The sequence below is a fragment of the Buceros rhinoceros genome, unplaced genomic scaffold (genome assembly GCF_000710305.1).
Source record: "Buceros rhinoceros silvestris isolate BGI_N320 unplaced genomic scaffold, ASM71030v1 scaffold470, whole genome shotgun sequence".
Taxonomy (NCBI): Eukaryota; Metazoa; Chordata; class Aves; order Bucerotiformes; family Bucerotidae; genus Buceros; species Buceros rhinoceros.
Genome location: NW_010388814.1, coordinates 119,627 through 141,086, shown reverse-complemented (window position 1 = coordinate 141,086; position 21,460 = coordinate 119,627). Strand labels below are relative to the sequence as shown.

Sequence of the window (21,460 nt, the reverse complement as noted above, 5' to 3'; positions counted from 1 at the left end):
CGGGGCGGGGCAGGGCTCCTGAGGCAGGTAACCCACCGCCGGGGCAGTGACCAAAGAAACGTAGCTCCCCCTGTTTCTGCTGGCAGTAACGGTAACAACAAAAACAACCGATGGGAGAGGCTTTAATAACGAGCCGTGTGGAATGTTTATCCGATAATTGTGAGTTACAGCTGCTGCAGCTGTCTTGCGTGTGCTGACACTGTATTTATTCACTTACATGTTTATTACAGCACTATGGCTAATGTAAAGACAGAAGATGAGATAACCCTCTTTGAAAGAGAAATGAAAGAGTTTTGGACCAAATTAAAAAGCATTTATGGCACTGAACAGATCAGTCAGACTTTGGCACTGAGAGATTCATGCAAGGAGTCCATAAAAGCGCTTTCAGGTAAAAAGGCTCTTGTTACCTCTGCTTTTTCCAAGTTGTTATCAAACTTCTTCAGGTAACAGAAATAACTTTCTGTTGCAGAGAAATGGGCCAAGAAGCTGAAAGAAGGGGACCTGATGATTGATAAAATTCAGGAGTATAGCAGTGGTACAGTATGGACTTTTACTCATTGTGTCTAATGTTTCTAATATTAACTTAATACAGCTGACTAATGTGTTTGACTTCCTATTTTAAAAGGTAACACCAGAATGAAGATAGAAATAAAACTAAACGTATCTGGTTAGTTACAGGATGTAAATTGCAAGTTGAGCAATTTGTTGGAAAACTTCATTGGTGATGCAGAAAGATAAAGGTCTGGTAAAAGTTTTCTGTGTAGTGTTTTTGGTGCTTAAGCGTTTAAAATGACTAAGTACCAAAAATTCCTGACTGCAATAGGAAAAGTAAAGTATATTGCTTAGTAAAGTCAAATATTCTGAGGTTACTTATGCCTCTTTCATATTAGTAATAATGTACAGTCAGCCTATCATTCTAGGATTAACTTCTCTGAATTTTGACGTTAAACTTCAGAATATCAAGTAAAAATAATTGCAACTCTAATATCAGTCAGTGTTTCTGTTCTTAGCTTTCTGTCAAATTACTTGGCTCTGATAGGATCCACCATCCTCGTGCTTTGACGATGTATGTAGTACTGGCACCAGAAACAAGCTGCATTTGACTGAAGTATCAGATGAGCTTCCTACTCAGTAGCTTCTCTTTTGAGAAGCTTTCTCTGTAAGCTTTTATTTGATGCTCTTAGGTAGTTCCCCCAACCTCGCTCTTCATCTGAGCCAGCACACATTTCACTAGACTTGATTCAAATAAGTCGTCTTAGACTATATAGGTAAGTACTAAATAGCAGGGACCTGATTATACGTTCATATTTTCTTGCCTGCTTTCAGAGATTGTCCAGCACAGCCAACGCATATCAGAAAACGAAAAGGATTTGACAGAGAGGAAATCTAACCTAAATGAAGAAGAGGAGCAAAAAAAGGACTTGTCTGACAGCATCCAACGGCTTAAAGAAGAGTTAATGAAGAAAGAGGAAAGTAAGCAAGCTCAGGACAACAAGTAAATTTTGTTAATTAGAGGAGGAACTGCTTTCAACACTTGCTCTTGACGGGCTTTTCTTCTGTTCTAAACATTTTTGTGTGCTTGTTTTACCTTTGATACTTATGGTGGCTTTTAAAATTCTAGTAATATCTTCTAAAAACAAAGCTGCTAAGGAGAGAGTGGAACGACTATGCAAGTCTAAAGAATTGTTTGAAGAGCGGCTTGGATTGGAGATACGCAGAATTCACAGTAAGTTTCTGTAGTTTCCATAGTTTCTGTGTGCACTGATGCAGTGGGCTTAGTGTTGGGTTGAGCCGTGAAGAACACTCTAGCTTACACAGCTGAAGAACTGTCTCAGCCCAGGTCCTGCTGTTGTCTTGCAAGTGGCAAAATACAGTATGTTAAAAGGCATTTGTCTTACAAAGAGACCAGGTTTGCTTGATTTGTAAGTGCTTTAAGAATATTAATGGAGTCTTTAGCTTCATACTGTCATTTTTAGTCATCACTGTGACTCTCCATGGTGTTCATTAATTCTCTGTTTGCTTTAGATGAACAATTACAGTTTATATTCAGACACATTGATCACAAAGATCCTGACAAGCCATATGTATTTACCCTTGCCATAAATGAACAAGGAGATTATGAAGGTACGTGAACTTTGAATAGTTAAGCAAGAGGACAGAATCTGATGTCATATTGAAAAAAGGGAGAGAAGAGTAAAGTGCAGTTTATTTGTAACCTTTATCTTACAATTTCTGAATGAAAAATCTTGCAGTGGTAATTTATTTTTAAATTAAGTTTTTATTGTTAAATTATGTGAAAATACAACTGCTTATCTTCATTGTCCTTGGTTTGTGGAATAGCTGTTTACCTTGTATCAAGCAAAACAGGAGAGAGAAGAGATTGCCAGAGAGGGATGCTTCAGTTTGTAGCTTGTTGCTTCTTCGCTTTATGCTAGAGTGAGTGTTTATGCTGACAGGCATGTCTGAACTTGTTTGAGAAGCCTAGAGGGCAGAAAATAATAGGTTCCCCCTTATGGCAGGGAACCTTAGAGTTGTGCGACATAGATTAAAACTTGAAATCCAGTGTTCACCTTCTGTACGGGTACAGCCTTTCTGATCTTAAAGCTGGTTTTGCAGTACCGATCTCAACTCAGTTACAAAGAACAGCAGCTATAATTTGAGTACTTGCTGAGTGGCTTCTAGGTGGATGCTAGTGTTGCTCTGCTATGCCTGTAGGTATGGGCTGAATAGATTTCTGTTGTACTAATCAAACCTAAACTGTGCTGAAGTTAAGTTTACCGCGTGTTGGACTAAATCAGTTTTCAGTCTGCCTGCCTGCAGAGCATCAAAATTGTTTAGGAATGTGTTTCAATTTCTGAGCAGGCTATGGATTACTGGGAGTTGCTGTAACAATTCAAGCAGGAGCACAGTGCTAAGTGAGAGGTCTGGAAATAAAAAAATTGCTGTGTGGTCTTCAAGACTTTTGTCTTTGCTGAAAGAAAAGTATTTAATAGGCTACTCAATACTGGAGGAAGTTAAAACACAAAGATAACAAACTAAATTTGTATTTCATAAACATGGAGAAACACTAATATTGACTTTTTTGTAGTAGTAGTCTAATCTTTTGGAAACTTGTGTCATTTTAGTGACTTCCTGTACTCCTCCTCTGGACTGCATAGCAGAGTTCCAGCTCAAAGTGAGAGAGACTAACAACTTTTCTGCGTTTGTTGCCAACATCAGAAAAGCTTTCACTGCTTTATCTTATAAGCAGTCTACACAAAACTAGCTTAATCCTCCCTTTCTAGCTCTAGAGCACTTCTTTCTTTCCTTCCTGTATTGAGAAAGTGTGTATTTTTCCATCCTTACTCTAACTTCTAAATAAAGAAAAATAATGAAAATGTAATCTAGTCCACTGTCATCCAGAGATGTTTTGGATCATTCTCTGAACAACAGTATGGTATGTGTAGTCAGCTACTTCCTTAACTGAATGTCTTCAGATGTAATTTCTGATCCAGTAGCAAATTGCTTAATGATATGATGATCTCTAAGTTACCCCAGGAAGATATTAAAAATAAATTCTGTAATTTATGTCTCTCTTCCAAAAGCGTGGAGGTTTGTATGTGGTTGGAATAGGCCTGAAACCTACCACCATTGTGCCCCAGAGCTTAGCTTGTTACCTGTGTCACAGGTCACTGCCTTAATTTTTACCCTGACTTGTACCCTCAGTGTTATTGCTTGCTTTTGTGCATGTACATCATTGTTTTTCTTTTGGTCTGTTAAACTATATATTTTACTGCCTATTTCAGATGCATATTTCGTTTGTTGGTACAAAACCACTGGAGGTACATGCTGTTCTTGAATGAAGCTCTTAATGCAAAGTTCCTACTTGCTCCTATTGATTTGATAAGAAATCCTAGAGACCTGAAGTAGAACCTTGCTGTAGCCCAGAGGTTTCTGGCTCCCAAAAGACATAGCCAGGCAGAAAAGCTGGCCTGAAACTTGAACTTCCCTGTGAGAGGCTAGTTCAGTTAACTTCTTGAAATTTATATAGCATGTACCTTCCTACCTTAGGAAGGTACCTTCATTTTTTATCAGGAGGGGACTTTTGGAGTGCTTTTGGTTGCTTGGTTGCTCCTCACCACTTTGGTTCACATCTCAAATGCAAACTGCATTCCTTTTGGAAGGATGCTAAATGGGGAGATGAACACACAGTGTGTCCCTGCTGGTCCTGTTATGTAGCCATAGGACAGACCAGAGCTTGTCCAAACCAGCATTTGTTGCAGATATTGGTCTTCCTGTTTATTAATGTAACTGTAGCAGCACTTGCTGTTCTTGCCCCAACTGATAATATGATGGGCAAAAAACCAAAACAAACACCCCCAACATACCCCCCTTTATTCCTATGCCTCATCAGCTTGTGTAAGACTTGTCCATTTAGGTGTGTTTAAATGTGGTGATGCTGACATACTTTTACTACAGTTAAGAATATTGCCCAGTCAGATGTGAACTATATTTTTAATCACTTGGTTTGTCTGCACTTAACAGTACAACTTGCTGGACACAGCACAGGCTACATCTTCTATGAGACAGCTTAAGTGCATCCTAACAAAAGCCAGTAACTCATGTTTGTATGTGTTTGCCCCAAACCAGATGATCTTCCATTTCTTCTTCCCTATAGGGCATAATTTGCTATTTTCTAAATAATGCTACATTTTCCTGGGTATGCCCTATTGATTTTTTTTCTTGTGCTACAGCCAGCTATACACAAAGCAAGAGCTCTAAGAATGGTGAAGGTGCCAACTAATTACCATTTTAGAAGAGAATGGCAGCAGAGATTACTAGGTATTTCTAAAATGACATCTCCAAAGAAATACATCCTTCATTTCTGCTCTAGCCATAAGCCCCATCTACTCTCTAAGACACTGGGACAAACCGGAGCAAGAAGATGATACAGACAGCTGGGAGACCAGGTCTAGTCGTTAGCAGATTTTGCCTTTTCAACCATAGTAACAGGAACACTCAAATAGCAGGTAGTTCTTTCAATTAATTGCTTCTACCACCCAAAGAATGCTGTGGGCATCTCTATGTCAGGGAATAGACTAGCCAGTCATCAAAAAAAAATTGCATTCAGCCAGGTCTGCACTTCCCACATTGATCTCTCCCAGGAGCTACAACTGCTGTATTACCCCACTTTGCTATCTCTTCTCTTCCCTGTACAGAAGCTCCCACCTTCCATGTTAGAAAGCCTGTACCTTCTGGCTTCTCACTAATGGCATCACCCCTGGGTGCAGCCTGACTATTCATTCTGAAGTGTTCACCTGCCCTTCAGCTGTCTGTGCCAAGCAACTCTTAGTGGCTCTGGAAAGTTGTGAACTTCAGGATGCTCAGCCAAGTGTTTCACAGCTGTTGAGTGGAAGCAAAAAGACAGGCAGTATACAGCCCCCTCTTTCTTTTCCATGTTTTCAAGTGGTGCCGTTTGTTCATTATGGGTGTGCATACTGCTCAGATGCACTTCGTAGCATATCTGGTTTGATCATCACATCGTTGGAAACACACCCTAGGTAACAAAGACAAGCGCTCAGACTTACTGCCATTTTCTTTTCATGTTCCTTTCAGGCATGAGTAGTTGGCACATTGCTTCTAACAAAATTACTTGGCCGAGATTGCTATGCACAGAACATAAAATATATGACAACCACTGCGCTGGAATTTACATTCCTAGGAATTATTTGCTAGGAAAGGTGATGTGCCTGTTTGTAAATGTACTGTGCATATGCCTAAAGCAAGAAGTAAAGTTTGAAATGTTTATGGTGTATAATTTAAACCTTTACAATTCCTTTTGCAGACTGAATAATAAACCTGCTTATATTTGCCAAGGCAAATCAGATGCAGATCTTAACTTCCAGTAAAACAGAGCCAGGCATTCCAAGAGCAGATAAAAGCTAGTGAAGTGTACGTAGATTTGTTACTTTGCTCATTATGAAGTGTGAAGTAATACTGGCTTGCGCCATCCCTAGAACAGCCTTTATGCAAGCTGAAGAGCTGTCTTGAAATCTTAAAACCTTTGTGCTTTTGTATCTGCAAGCTCTTTGTGCTTGTAGAATTTCACACAGCTGGATCTGTGGCAATTTGGAATTTTCTGTTTGTTATGAAGTAGTATCCAGTAATATTAAGGACAACTAAGATAATAGTATATACTGACCCAACAGAAACAATTATTGGCACCCCGGTGTACTGGACAGCACACAAACAGCAGGCTCAATGCCCCAAAGAGCTTACGGGAAAGCTCTTGAGCTCAAAAGCGACATGCAGCTTAGTGACTATGACAATCAACCAGCTCCCTCCAGGTGGAGCTAGTGCGCTGTCTAGTAGCGGGATCAGGTCTATCTTAAAGCAGACAGATCTCAGCGAAGGTCAGTGAAGGCTTTTCCCACAAGTCAGTTTGCCCAGCCTGAATGTTGCTTTCCCTTTCAGGCTGCTGACCTGTACTCAGCCTCGAAGGATCACGCCTGAAATGCGTGGGCCATCAGCTAATGCTGACCGTACAGAAAACTGCTGAGATATGGGAGCTCGGCCCCTCATCAAATCTCGTACTATAATGTAAAAATCTAGAAAAAAAGGTGTTGAATTCCAATTAGATATTGGAAATACACCGTGAATCTAAGGACTGATGGGAAGACAAACTGATATTAAACATTAAGAATACATGTATTAAGTGCATTTAATCACAATTGTTTGTCTGCTGACTGGAGGTCAGATCTGAAGAGAAATCAAATCACTGTAAGAGTCCTTCTGGCTATCAGAACAGTTTCATTACCCACCTACTCAGTCAAGAGTGGAGGTGGTTAAGCTGAGTTGTTTGACATTTTCCATAAACCCTTTTGGATATTGCTAGACACATTTTGAAAAGCAAATAAGTATTGGCTGCACTTGTGAAAATTAATAAAGACATGGAAGTTATGCTGTACTTCTGTCATATTCCAATTGTGTTATGTTACTTACTGTCTTCTGTAATGCTTCAATAAACTATGAATTTATTCAGTACCTTGAAATTGTCTAACTTAGTCCTGTCATTATAACATTCTAAGATCACTGTGAACTCATTTTTGAGTGATTTCTAACTTCTATTCTGAACCTGATATAATAAACGTGCACACATATGCAGATTATAGTACACTTTTTAACTGTATGAAAAAACTATACTAAATAATTATGGTACTACTCTTAACTTTTTTGAAAGCAGTAGTTGCAATCCAATCACATCAGGCTTTACCGCTGAAATAGGATTTTATGTCTGAAGGGTTGGGGGAACGGCTCTGACTGCCAGACAGTGAGACTCGTTCTTTCTGTCCTTCTTATCATCCCTCATCACTAACAGTTATACACAAAGAATGCTTTCGGTTCTTGAGTTTATAAACAAGTTGTTCCAGCAGGTGCAGAGGTAATGAAGCCAGATTTCCCTCCGATCTGCGGTTTCTTCTTTAAATGGTGCCATTCATTGCAATATCCCAGCTCTTCTTCAGAGTCTCCCTTGTGGATGAGAGCCAGCCTGAGTTATGCCAGTTTAATCTCCGCTTGGCTGCTGCTACAGCTGCAGGTCAATGGCTACACTCTGCCCACCCTTCCTCCAGCGTGGAGCATTCATTTGTGGCTCTCTACCTGGTTGCTGATTTTTCGTAAGCTGTAAGAACAGATATAGCTACAACACAATCTCCCTTTCAAACCTGGGCTAATTGAACACCAGGTTCAAAAGTTGTTAGGGAGACTGACAGACTATGCTAGAAATAAGTGTTTAACCATGCAGGCGTGAGGTGGTTTTTAATACGACCTGTGTACTGAACTGATGAATTGAACGAAGTTGCAGTTACTGTTAATTTGATTTCCTTCCTCTTCAGTCACAGCATGTTGAACAATGCTAACTGCTGTTGACTCACCTGTTTTGTGGCTGATGGATAACTCTCTACAAGGAAACATTCTCATTGACTGACTTGCCTCAAAGGATTCTTCTGCACTGGCCACTGGATCATGGGCTCAGTTCTCTACTATTCAGTATCTTCTGCACCGGAGCTTCAGCTGGAATAATGGGCTTGTCAGAGAAACAGGTCTGTTGAACGAATGCCAGCTAAGCATCATCGTTTTGATTTACAAGTATGGTACGCTTGCTTTACACTGATGGCAATTATCATAAAGGATTCTAGGCTTTTAAGAGCTGACTGCAGACGTTAACTTCTTGGCTAAGCGAGGAGTAGGTAGAAGGATAGAGGGGTGACCTCATGGGTGGTGTTGTAGCTGTCTAAGTTATAGCACAATACGTTCATGTAAATGCTTACCTCATAGGTTTAAAATAAAAACAGGGAAATAATTAATACTTAGGTTTCCAAATGAAGCTAACAGGAAATAAACTTGCTTGCCTAACTCCATGTATGAAACACTGCCATTAATGGAAAGACGGTGAAGCAAATTGATAATTGGATTCTTTTAACATTAGTTGTATCAGGATGACTTACTGACCTGTATTTTCCTATACTTAGTGCAAAGGCAGACAAGCCAGCTGATAAAATCCTGTTTATAAAGGAAAGAGGGAAAACCTCTTCTGACATGCAGATCTCAGTGCTGTCAAATGCAGCTCTGCAGCCATTACCTGTCATTTTAGGCTCCAGCCTTCTCTAAGGTTAATCCATAGTTCTGACAATCTGCTTGGGACTGTATTACAGTAATTTTAGTTCACAGAAGGATCACATTCCACCTCTGAACTTCAGGATTATTTTTTTCATGCAAGGAGATTGAAAAAAGTTGCCTAAACACGGCAAGAAATGCTACTGCCATGCTATTGTATGAGAGCCTTGCTCAGTCCTGTTTTGGGAAGGGTGAAAAACAAGCTGTGTAGTATTTTCTAGGGAGAGGACTGTATACATGGAAGTGTTTAAAAAATGTCAGAAGTACAATGCTGTTTTTCAGGTATTTAGGAAAGGGTATTCATTTGGGAATGTAAATGTATGTTGCCAGTATGTAACCTTAAAAAGTACATTACCTTTTCATCTAATTAGTGAACTCTAGCACTAGCATTAGAAGTTGGTTTTGCTGCTTTTACAAACTACAGTACTCACACATCTTGTAACTCTTGATTTTATATCGCACTTTCCAGTGACTAAAAGCTAATGGTTCGGTGTCACATCTAAACAATTGCATTTGAAAGTCAGAACCTTACAAACACCTTGGTGTTGCACACAACTCTGCATTTAAGCAGTCCTTCCACAGGAATCATCAGTGGCTTGGCAGACTCAGGGCTGAGGAAGATAGGTGTAGAACAGTTTCTCAAACATGTTTTATCCAGGAGCGGTAAAGCCTCCTACGGTACAAGCCAGAAGGTGTGTGAGCCCTTGCTCCCTGCTCCACTAGGTGGTGGAGAGGCCGCCGGTGGGCACTGCTGTCTCCTACTGAAAAGCTCTGCAGTCGAGCCTGGCATGGCATGAGCCTTAGCTACCCCGTTATTCTGCCTAGTTACTGCGTAGTTATTGTTTTAATCAATTGTGTTGCACAAATAGGTTTTGGATTCTTGGAACTGAGTTTTCACAGAGCTCCAATCTCTAGATTTTTACAGTCTAGGAGGGAGGGCAGTCACTGGTGAGAGGATATATGCAAGTTTGCCCAGCATGCATTCCAGCTTTGTGCCTAACACATATAACAATATTTCATTTGGTATCCCTCATAATTTTAAATATGGTGTTCACATTTTAAAATTTCCCAGCATGGGAACTGTGTGGAAAACAGCCCACGATGACCATATGACAACCATCCTGGATTCCTCTATACCTGAGCACAAACTGGGATCCTGCTCTGTGAAATTCACCTAAGACGGTAACCCATTGACAAGAGTAGGCAGTGTAAAACCTGTCAAAGGGCAGGACTAGCATCCTGCAGAACAGGGCACAAAGATGACTGAAAAACCAGCATAAATTAGTGAAACAGCAACCCTCCACCCACGCTAGCAGAGCTGAGACTAATGGCATGGAGCAGGAATCCCTCCACACAAGTGCCCAGCCTCTGTCCATCACAGCATGAGGAGCTAATGGGTCACGTGGTAATTTGCCCATCCATCACAGTTACACATTTGGATCCCTTCCACTCACCACCTGTATCACAGCAGACTGTGTCCACTGCCTTTTAGCTCTTCTAAAGCAGCACGGACCCCCTGTCTTCTTTCTTCTGAGAACCGCTGTGTTTCTTGTACAGAGGGAACTTTGCAGACTTAAAGGCAGTATATTAAAAAAATTATTGCTGTTTTTCACATTATCCCAACCCATTTTCTGTACACAGTGGCTCTTCCTTCCACTATGTAAGTTGAGGGGTGTACATGGAATAGGAAGCAAAAGATAGGCATACAGCTGGACAAATTTCCACATAATCAAATCTCTTCATAAATCTCTTCAATAAACAAAAATATAAATGCCACATTAAATGCAGTACAAGATTCTCTCATATTAACTACAGTAATTAGTTCTTTAAACACAACGCAAATCCTCAGGTTTACTTCTCCTCTGGAGGCAAAACTTAAACTGATGTATGAAGACTCCTATTTAACTGGTATTTCTGTTATGAGAACTGTTGCATCAATTTTCTGCTGAAGCCATAAGAGTGTTTTCATGCATCCCATCTCCAAGTACTTCCTCATAATCTTTTAATGCTGCACCAGAGTCTGCCTGACAATGGCACTTTGTAGACTTTAGTTTGGTGAGGGCATGAACACAATTCCAGCTCAGTGCATTGCTACATATAGATAGCTGCTTGTTTAAAAAACAACAAACAACAACAACAACAAAAGGCAAAATCCTTTATTGCTCTTCCTTTTAGCAGTAATGAAAAAACATGGAATCCTCTAATAAATAAACAAGCAGATTTGGTCTACTCCAATAGTGGAGTTCTGAAAGATGCCGCTTCCTTGGGAAAATCAAGAGCTGTAGCTTTTTCTCAGGAGAACCCTTGAAGAAGAGCGGCCCCCTTCTCACTCTTCCAGAAGTGGTTACTAGGTGGTGCTTTGCTGACTTATGGTTTAGCCCAAAACATCTGAATGAACATCTAGTTTCAAGAAGCTCTGACCACCTACACTGAAAAAAGACAGCTTTTCTGAAATGGGTCCAGCTGGACATTGAGAAATTATTTACAAGCAACATTTTATTTCTGAAATACTAGTAAAATGTCTTTTAAAAATAAAAATACTTTAATTTGTATAGAAAAAACACGGCCTTCTAACACCTACAAAGGTTTTCATACAAGAAATACCATCAAATACCACTGTGACAAACTCAGCAAAGAGACACTTGGATCTGCTCTAAAAGTGCTGGAGTCTGTAGTGTGGGTAACAATATTTGAGCTAAAGCAAAGGAAAACTGCTTGCATTTCATAGAAAAGAGAAGAACACCAACAGTACATTCCTAATATTTATGTTTATTATGAAAGTGTTTCCAAATTAGAATAGCCCACAATACCGATTGGTTCCAAGGATTTTATGAGGAATAGTCGTTTTCCATATTAATAAAAAACCCAAACCCAACCAAGTTAAACACAAAATAACTCCCAAAGTTCTACACAACAGTTATACATGAAAGGACTTCTAGTTAGCACATCACTGTGTCTGGGACAGTGGAGTTCCTACACATCACCGCATTTCTGAAAGAGTTGCTCAAGCACAGGACTGTCATGAAAACACAGGTGAAATAGTGTCATCTGCCTCACCCTGACTTGCAACAGGCAGCCAATGCGGACAGTACGGTATGAGAGCTCGCGTGTGAAAGTTAAACCCTGGGACTGCAAGAAGCTGAAGCTCAACAGAAGGCAGAAAGTGTGTTTTGTTGCACAGATCATTTTTGCCTTTTATCTGACGTGTGATCAATGACATGGCTCCAACATAATTTCATAGTATTTCCTCCAGTTTTTTTGATTGAAAGCAATTTCAAAGACTGAGAATTCTGTACAGACACATTCAAACACTGTGTTTTCATTGCAACTACAATCAGAAATCTTTACAATTTAAAAGCTATACAAATACGCCACTTTTCCAAACTTCCACTAGTGCTTTTTAAAAGGAAAAGAAAAAAAAAGAATAAGGTTATCTTACTGAAGTTCCCATTAGGTCCCTGTCTCAAACCAAAACCAGTCAGAACAAGTAATACAAACTGGTTTTGCTTTATGATTCAAAGGCAACTGTAGTTTGCAGAACACTGAAGGCCTAATAGGGTCTACATTACAGGAAGGGTAAAAAGTATTTGATAGCTCCACTCGCACAAATGTCACAAGAATTAGACAACAGGAGACATACAAAAATGAGTTGTAACAAAGAGATTAAAAAAATACCAAAGCATCAACTGTAGAAAACCAACAGTAGCCCATATTTCTCTGAGAATACAGAAGGCTGCAGTAATGAGAAGATGAATGAAACAGGCATTAGGCTTCCTACTAGAATACTCTGGAGTAAAACACACACGGTGTCTACATCAACCAGTGCTGATCATCATTGATATTTGCTGCAGGGCACCGGCTTTTGCCGTCATGTCCTGTTCAGAACCAGAAAGTGATTTTCACCTGAAAAAGATACAGATTTAAGACAAGAATCACTTCACTGTAAGCAAAGCTTTAGTGCACGTACTCGGGTCTCAGAAAAAGGATTTGGTATTGGCAATCACACTGAAAGGTCCCAGGCTGAAACAGGAGCATATGAAGCTGTGACACCTGTTCCAATTCTGCCGGAGTCATTAAATAAATAACACATAGAAAAAACTACAAAATCGCAACAAGGAAACAGCGTTGGACACTTTGGTATTTTAGAACTAGCAAGATCCAAAAGACTACAACGTCGACTCTTGTTTGATCAGATATTTTGACCATTTACTGCAATGTTTGGTTTTAGGTTTTTTTATGTGAAAAACAAAACCAACCCCCCCAAACCAACAAAAAAACAACCACCCCACCAGATATTTTTCTTTTGGTACAAAATATGCCAGTATCAGAAACAGTAAACAAAGGGAGAGCTTAATCTTATTTTCCTATATTCTGGGCTGGCTAGGGAGAGAAGACAAATTCTTACTATTTACTAACAAATTCAACATATCATTTCCTCATTTTTCTACTTCAACATCTCAACCACTGTGTTGTGTACTGTACTATAAAAAGGGAGCATAAAAGTTGAAGACAAATACGTTATAGAGCACAAAGCCTCATTTCTAAAATGACGATTCTACAAAAGGTATGAATACATGGAACCTTTCAAGATTTTGCATTTACTGTGAGCCATGAGAATCATTTAAATCAATTTCCATGAATATGTGCGATTATTCTCTAAATATTTGATGGTCTGCAAAAGCACCTGGCAAAGCTCTTCAGCAAAGAAGCAAACAAATTCAAATGAGAAAGGAAATAGTTGCATGACATTCTCTCTGCAGAGAGATGAAGCCAAAGTTTTCACATCCATTGGTTAAAGTGATGAATTGAAACTCACTGCCACATGCGATCACTAAAACACTTCCTTCCCACTAAGGATACAAAAAAAAAAAAATCGTGAATTTTTAATTTTCACAAAAATCTTGTAGCTTTAAAGTTTAGTGTTTGTTTAGCAAAGTTCAGTGTAGTTCTTAATGCTTCCTTACTCTTATCCTGTTTCCCCAAATGTGTCATTAGAACCTCTTTTCTCAACTATTTTCCAGACATATCTGCATTGAGTTTATTGTAGGCTGCTAAGAATGGACTCCAAAAAGCCAGGTTTATAGGAGATCAGTAAGTCACTGGGAGTCAGCTGAACCACGGTAACCATGTACATGCTTTAGCACATCACAGATGTAATGGAACTTAAACCTCAAAGGAAGAGTTTCAATCCAAGCTGCATCATTTAACAGTGGGGATATAGGAGGAGCATACATAGCCAGCGGCGGTAAATCATCTCAAGGGTCATAGCCTTGACTGCACATCTGAATCAACACTACAGAGCACAGGTCGGGAGGACCAACAGGGACCAAAGGTCTCCTGCCTCTTGCACAGGGATTTGGTGCTGGGAATTGTTTTCTGTCCTATTATCAACAACATTACAGTACTATTTTATATTGTCTATGTGGGGTATGTTGATAGTTCAGAGCAACATTCTGGTCCCCTGTAAGACAAAATATTTTGCCAAAATGCCATTTTTAACTATCTTTGCAGAAGGGAAACAGTCCATTGGAGGTAGTAATCAACATCATGAAAGAGGTGTGTTGAAGCTGCTATTCTCACCTACCATTTCAGCGGGTCAGATTTCAGAAATTACAATGTTCATTCAATATATCTCAGAATGGTTTTGTTTTAAAATCTTGATCTCAGTTTGACAATAATTATTTAACAACTGCCACTACAAATATTGCGGATGGCATACTTTCTATTGCATTCGGGTGTAATTCCAGATATACCCCCTGCCCTGCAGATACTTGTATTAAATCAAGAGGCACAGGAGACAGAAGAGAAAAATTAGAGCCAGAGAAACTTTTGGGGGAGGAGATTTAAATAAGACTCCCTCGCTCTCTCATATGGACATATAAGCTATGCAGCTGCTGAATTACAAGGTTACCTGGCTTTTTCAAAAGGTAGTTCGTGGGTAGTAATACTGACAGCTCTTCTTCCACAATTGACAACTTTTCAGTTTTCTTACCTTTATTGTCTGCTAAGTGGACATCCTATTTTAATTCATGCCATTCTACCCTTACTTTTAGCCCATTTTTGCTAACACAAGGGTCCCTATGAATAATAAAGGTTTCAGAAGTTTTCAAGAGTGAGTAGTAGAATAGGACAAATCGGTTTTTCAAAAGAAAGAATTAGCAACACAACTTTCTTCAATGGATTCTGTATAAAATAGAGCCTTTAAATATGTTTTATGTCATCAGAAACCATCTATATTTTGCTGTTTGCATAGGTGGAAGGAATCAGAAAGATTTCCTAGCTTACAGTTCCAGCTGAACACGACACTCCTATCACTTTGTATATAGAAGACACACAGTTACACTTTTTCCTAATTTGTTTCTTTTTTTTTTTTTACATATAGATGTATATCTAAGTCTTTGGTCTATAAGCACATTGGTTCTGTGTGCACATACACAATACTGTTGAACAGTAGGTTGCATAGAGTCTGTTTTCCAAGAACCTCGCCTACTTTTGGCACTGCTGTCACAAATCGCAGAAAAGTGTCCTGCAAGAGTTATATGATCCTTAGCGTTCTACATCAACCTTTGATCTCGAGACTGGAAGAAGTGTGTATACAATGTTTAAAAATATGTTTAGTTTGGGTGTTGCTTTGTTTTCTTTGGGACACAGTTTCTAAATCCTTGATGAAAAAGGAGTGCAAAATTGTTTCACACACCCCCTTAATTTTATTTGTAGAGGTGATAAAATACTGCTGAGCATTCCAAGTTTGCTGTGAATTACATTAAGTGAATTTTGCTCAAGTTTTCATGCACTTAAAATAAACTACTTCTAGTAATGTATGACATTCTGCCTTCTCTCTCTTCACCCTACCAAGAAAGTGGCAATAATTATAAGAACAATACCTAGAGTAGGTATTGAACAATACCTAGAGTAGGTATTGTTCTTGGACTAGAACAATACCTAGTCCGAGGAAGCAATGAACTTCTCACCTGCTGTTTCTTCCATTATACCCCTGCTCTCATCCATCTGACTGTGCAAGAACAGTTTCAGGAGTGAGGTCTGGATTCATGATTGTGCACTCGAACAAACACCTTTCAACATGGAATCTCTGCAAAAAGCTAAAATCTATAGAAGTAAAAAATCGCAAGGCAAAAGAAACCCAAACAAAAGTGAGAATGAATTTATCCTAACTGTTGACATCAATGCTTTTGGGTATATGCACAACAAATCAAGGCTATTTCTAATGCAATTAACCACCAAATTGAATTTTAAATTATGCTAAAATAATATCCCACAATTACCACAGTTTTTTTTTCCCCAAACTGCTAATTGACCACATTACTTACTATTTAAAATATCAATCCAGTGTTTTAAAACTTTATGTTGGAAGAACGGCCACTGTGATTTGATAGGCAATTTCAAAACCAGCACTTTAAAACACAAAGATAGCAAAATATCTGAAGCAGATATAGAATCTATAAAGCTATGTTCTACCTTACTGCAAGTAACAAATCTAGCAATTATTACTTATCGCAGACTCAGCGAAAGCAACAGGGATGGACAGAAGAGATCTTAGCATGATGCTCTCCACCACTGAGAATCCCAAGAGATAGTCTGAGAATGTATGTTCCCTTTTGTCCAGAAGTTCCCAGAAAAATACAAAATAAATAATATTTCAAAGACAGTACAAGTGAAAATACTGCTCCCATTGTGTCAGTCACATACACATACAGCATGCCTACGTATACAGAATGGCGTGTTGTCTTCATTCACAAACAGGAAATATGGCAGTGCGCTATCAGAATGCTTTGATACTCCTAATTTTTTCTGATGCTGAGATACATGAAGATACTGCATTCACAATTTATAATTTACGTCCAGTAGCAAACAGTTCATTCTGTTCGTATCTCATGATTGAACTCAAGGATTAATGCTCCTCTGAGCAAGTGCCACCAGTAAGATAACCATTTGTCCCATTGGCACCGCTGGTCCCATTAGTGGTGATAGTGCTGTGCGGGGTCTTTGAACGAGGTACTGTTTCTTCCTCATCTGAGCTTGACTCAATGTCACTTCGGTCATCCTTTGCTACCTGCAGAATATGAAAAAGAAGCAAGCAGTAGGTGATTGTAAGGAAATGACTGAGCTTTTTGGTTCAAGAGAATCACATAATTTGAACATTTTTCAATTTGAACTTTGAAGGTGAGTGTCTGTGACTGATGTGAGGGCAACTGAGACGATAAAAAATTCAGTGTCATCTTAAATTCTCTTAATATATTAGATTCACTGCCAGTTCTTCTGCTAGGGTTCTGTCCCAAAGCCAAACGATCAAAAGAAGATTCTATGCTGCAGCCACTTCTGTTAAACATGTGATCCACTCTATTAATTTTGAAAATGCAGCAACATACCAGGCTCTTTGCACTTAAAACCTGATACGAATGTAATGAATTCGCAATTGTTTATCCCTAAAAGAACCCAGTGGAGTAATTTCTACAGAAGGAGTCTAGAAAATATGTATCTAGGTTTATAAAACTCCTAAGCCTAACTGTGAGTAAGAAATAGATGATCAGGTTTAGTTAAGAATTTAATGATAATAAATTGCTTTATCAGCTGAGCTGTTCCAAAGGTGGATACTAGTAATATAAAAATAAAACAATAATTATGGATGAAGATCTACTATAAGATATCTCTAAGGTGTTATGAAAACACGGCTTATCTTATTGAGGAAATGGAAAGAATTGGGTTGCGAGTGAGGAATTAAGGAAGAAGAATCCTCCATGTATATATTGTACATATGCTCCTTTAACATGGTCACTCTCTTACTCTGAGTGTCTAATTCTGCTCCCATACAATCTAAATTTTCGCCTGTGAAATTGTGTGAACTACAAGGCAGAGGACTCACACTCTCAAGTATGCTTCCTGAATGGTGACAGAGCAGCTGCTTATCCTGCTGATATATATGTATAAAAAAGGTTGTAACATAATAGTGCTCAGATACTACAGACAGAAGTGGGTTAGAATGGTATTAGATAATGCATAGGCAAGATGTAAAAATGTCTTTAAAGATATCCTTCATTTAAATACATAAACATACACTATGGATAAAAATACAAAGCAGAAACTACAAATTGAAAAAAAAAAAAAAGACCACAACAGTATTGCACAGAATAAATCTTTTGTATGGTAAATTTGAAGAAACTGAAACTTACGTGCAAAGGGTTCCACTTCCCAGCCTTCCAGCACAGCAGAAGGGAAAGGACAAACAAGCAGAGTAAGAGAGAGTAGGAAGCACTCTTTGAAGTCACTGGTGTATTTCAGACAGGACAGCTGCGGCTAATAATTGCTAAAAGCAGAGGAGACTGAAGTGTAGCTTCCAGGCAAAATATAGCTCACGAATGCACTGTCTGTCACACAGAGTGGCAGATTCTGGGCTCTGTCCAGCACAAGGCTGAGCTCTCCAGCACATTCATAGAAAGCAGTTTTTTGCAGAACAATCTCGTTCATTTCAGGCATAGTCACGCGTTTAAAACATCTGCTCATGTGCACTACTCTTTGAGGGCAAAATGCCCTGTACTTTATGTGATCTGTAAGTGTTACCTCTATCATCTAAGTGTTAGCACCATACCTGCACAGCAAGTGCAATGGGGCTAGCATTTCTGTGGTTTTATCTTCCTGTCAAATCTAGCAATGGAGCAGGACACTAAATTTTATCCCACGTGGCCTTGCTATAGGAATCCTAGAGTGAAAGTACACAGCCCTTCACAGAACCTCATTAATGCCAAAACCCAAAAGAGGTTGTGGCTGTATTTTTGCCACTAGCAATGGCATCAGAATTTCAATTTGTATTATTGTTACTATCACTACCAGCTGGGAAACAAACACTTTGCTAACAACTACTATAAAGGAGAAAAACAGAACTGGCCAGCCCTAAGTTTGCTTTTTTTTTGGTTTTTTTCTAATCCAATTTCCCTGATGTGCTTTGGTTCAGCGTACCAGATTACAAAAAAGAAGCATGAAAGCACATATAAGAGTACATTAACTTATCTGGCATTTGTTAGGAGTGGAAAAAAGTTATCATGAAAGGGAAGAAGAGTTAACATAGAACAACACATGTCTTCAGTAACATGTTATGGATTAGAAAGAAACAGTAACCATAAAGTCAGTGACCCTGCATTTATACCGTAAAAGTTAAAACCCTAAACATGAAACAGAACTGTGCCATCTTACCTTGCCCTTTGAAAGAGCTTTGTAGGCTGTCTTTATGATTAGATAAGACCAAATGCAGTTCAGAATTTGAAGAATTACAAGCAGCATGTTGAAGACCCACAAGGCAGGAAAATTGCCTAGAGCTTCATATAGTTCAAACAATGTTGTGTTTAATATCCTAGAAGAGAATGGGACAGAAAAATAGTAACACTTTCCTTAAGCTAACGATCTAGAAGAAGTTTTTCGTAAATCAAGATGATGAGTACTTGATTGGATGGGGTCCACACAGATTACTTTATTCCTTTTTCTTTTAAACAAAGCTTTTCCATCTCAACTGCCTCCAGCAGCGGTTTGGTGCCCCCATATCAGCAAAGGGTAAGAGCATGTACGAGGACTGTTATATTACAGTGCAAGACACATGCAGTACCATGTTCCCAGACTGAGACAGTGAGCTGCAACCCGTCCCAGGTTACACAAGACAAACCTGTACCGAGAGCGGTGTAATGCTCCCCAGGTACTCCCATCTGACGTCCTCTCTCCAAACCAAATCTCAGAGCTGATGGGTTTCTTTCAGTGTACACAGCTATGGATGTTTTTGCCCTCTTGGTATCAGCAATGCAAGTGATGTGCTATGTGGAACTGAAAACAGTCTGAGAACTCTTCAATTAAAAAGAGATGTCAGCGGCATGTGAAGCAATGGCACATGCGTGGCAGGATTCAGCCTCTTACAGCGTTTTCTATGAATGGGGAGTCGCTTTGGCTGAGTGTCCTAACATAAACTCTTATTTAGTGGAAACCTCAGCACCAACAGGAATCCAAAGTCAAACATAGTCAACCAGTCAAGAGGCTTAACCTTGAGTCTTGAACAGCCAGAGTGCCTGCACCAACTGCTGAGGTACTGGCTGATTCTGGTGGCCACATTTTGCACAAAGTCCAGTTTGCTCTTGCTTATACATAAGTGGTGTGCAAAGTTTAGCAGTTACTTAAAGGACAGGTGGACAACAGGACACTTGGTGGTGGCAAGGGGTGAGAGAGACCTTATCGCGGCCTTCCAGTTCTTAGAGGGCTTGTAAGAAAGATGGAGACAAACTTTTTTGTAGGGTCTGCTGTGATATGACAAGGAGTAATGTTTTTAAACTAAGAGAGGGGAAACTTACACTAGATATAAGGAAGAAATTTTTACAGTGAGGGTGGTGAAATACTGGCACAGGTTGCCCAGAGAGATGGTAGATGCCCCATTGCTGGGAACATTCAAGATTAGGTTGGATGAGGCTCTGGGCAACCTGATCTAGTTGAAGAAGTCCCTGCTCACTGCAGGGGGGCTTGGACTAGATGACCTTTGAAGGTCCCTTCCAACTTTAAACATTCCATGATCCTATGAAATTCAGGCAGTTCTAGACATTTGAACCAAGTTTTTGAGAATCAATATTTCAGATACAGGTAACGGTGATGTCAAAATATGACCTCTGAAGCTTTGTGAATACAGCACTAATTATTCAGCCTAAATACTCTGCCATAACAGGTGATTTCAATCCGGACCGCAGCAAACAGCCTGAGAACAGAGACTGAACAACAGACAGTAGAAACAATTGCATTTTTGGAAACAAATAATGATGCATGAATGCCTGTTAATTAGGTGGAGAAAAAGAAAGCAATATAAGGATGTCAAGCTCCATTCATTTTCCCTGCTGGTGTAAACATTCATTAAAAAGTCTACTGGCTTTATGTTGTTTTTCTTTATTTAAAGCAACTATCACCCGCTAGCCACTAGATGGCACTTTTAATAAAGCAAAAGACTGCACAGCCCTTGGGCTGCACCAGCTTTGTCTGAGGGCAGGAGATGCAACTCAGGTCCTGTAAGGGCTTCCAAACAGCACAGCTCTCACTTGAAAAGTTAAGAGATACCGGGCTTAGCTTTTTAATAAGCAATCACATTTGCCACAATCCTTTCCAACAACATAATAATCAGCTCAAGTAATATTAATAAGAAGTGGGTACAGACAGCAAATCCAGAATACAACATATACTGGTTACGATTTATGTGTATAAACAGCATCGGTCAAAAATCAAGCACTGATTTCTAATACACTGGCCTTAATACTGTTTGGCATTTCATATTAAATTTTCTACCTTTCAATTTCTGTCTTCTTACACTAAACTGCATATTTGCTTCATAATTTACTGAGAGGTGGATGTTTTATAACTTTACTATACAGCTGTGTTTTTACATTGTCTTCTGTTTATGGAATGAACATCAGAAAAAAACCTTGTTTCCCAATCTGCAAAAACCCCATCATATTATTGTTTCTGTCCACTAAAACTCTCCAGTCTCAGCATTGTGTCATTTGTTCTGCTAAGGGCACACTGATACTCCACTTTGTAATTCAAGGAGATGCTCTCATGCATATCAAAACACAGCTGTAGTCAGCACTGTTTTACTTTACCAGTACTTATTTCAGTTCTAACCAAATTCAAACTTTAAATCAACAACACTTGTATTTTTACATCCAACTGCCTTTTTTTATGTCTAACATTTTAAATGCTCTAGAATTGTAAATGCAATTTATACAAGTTTCTGTTTATAATATTTTCCTTCACTTGGACCAAATTCATGTCTGGG

General features: G+C 39.2%; 2 protein-coding genes across 2 annotated transcripts in view; one reads left to right on the top strand and one right to left on the bottom strand.

Annotated features, from left to right (window-relative positions):
* The first annotated feature begins 234 nt into the window (after positions 1-234).
* On the top strand, positions 235-3,377 carry SPC25 (SPC25, NDC80 kinetochore complex component). The gene is made up of 6 exons (XM_010131410.1): positions 235-388; positions 470-535; positions 1,327-1,473; positions 1,622-1,726; positions 2,026-2,124; positions 3,126-3,377. Exons 1-6 carry the CDS (start codon positions 235-237, stop codon positions 3,263-3,265), a joined length of 711 nt encoding a protein of 236 aa, XP_010129712.1. The 3' UTR covers positions 3,266-3,377.
* Positions 3,378-16,564: 13,187 nt separating this feature from the next.
* CERS6 (ceramide synthase 6) overlaps positions 16,565-21,460 on the bottom strand; it is a 90,752-nt gene continuing 85,856 nt past the window's right edge. The window contains exons 9-11 of the mRNA XM_010131421.1: positions 18,862-19,018; positions 17,844-17,867; positions 16,565-16,726 (exon numbers count right to left, since the gene is read on the bottom strand). Coding sequence (XP_010129723.1) covers positions 16,565-16,726; positions 17,844-17,867; positions 18,862-19,018 — 343 coding nt within the window. The remainder of the gene's footprint in view (positions 16,727-17,843; positions 17,868-18,861; positions 19,019-21,460) is intronic.

Excerpts from the sequence above, each read along its gene's own strand:
- SPC25 (XM_010131410.1), top strand. The coding sequence starts at position 235 with ATGGCTAATGTAAAGACAGAAGATGAGATAACCCTCTTTGAAAGAGAA. Across the intron at positions 389-469 it reads GTCCATAAAAGCGCTTTCAG|AGAAATGGGCCAAGAAGCTG; the intron begins GTAAAAAGGCTC and ends TTTCTGTTGCAG. Across the intron at positions 1,727-2,025 it reads GGAGATACGCAGAATTCACA|ATGAACAATTACAGTTTATA; the intron begins GTAAGTTTCTGT and ends TGTTTGCTTTAG.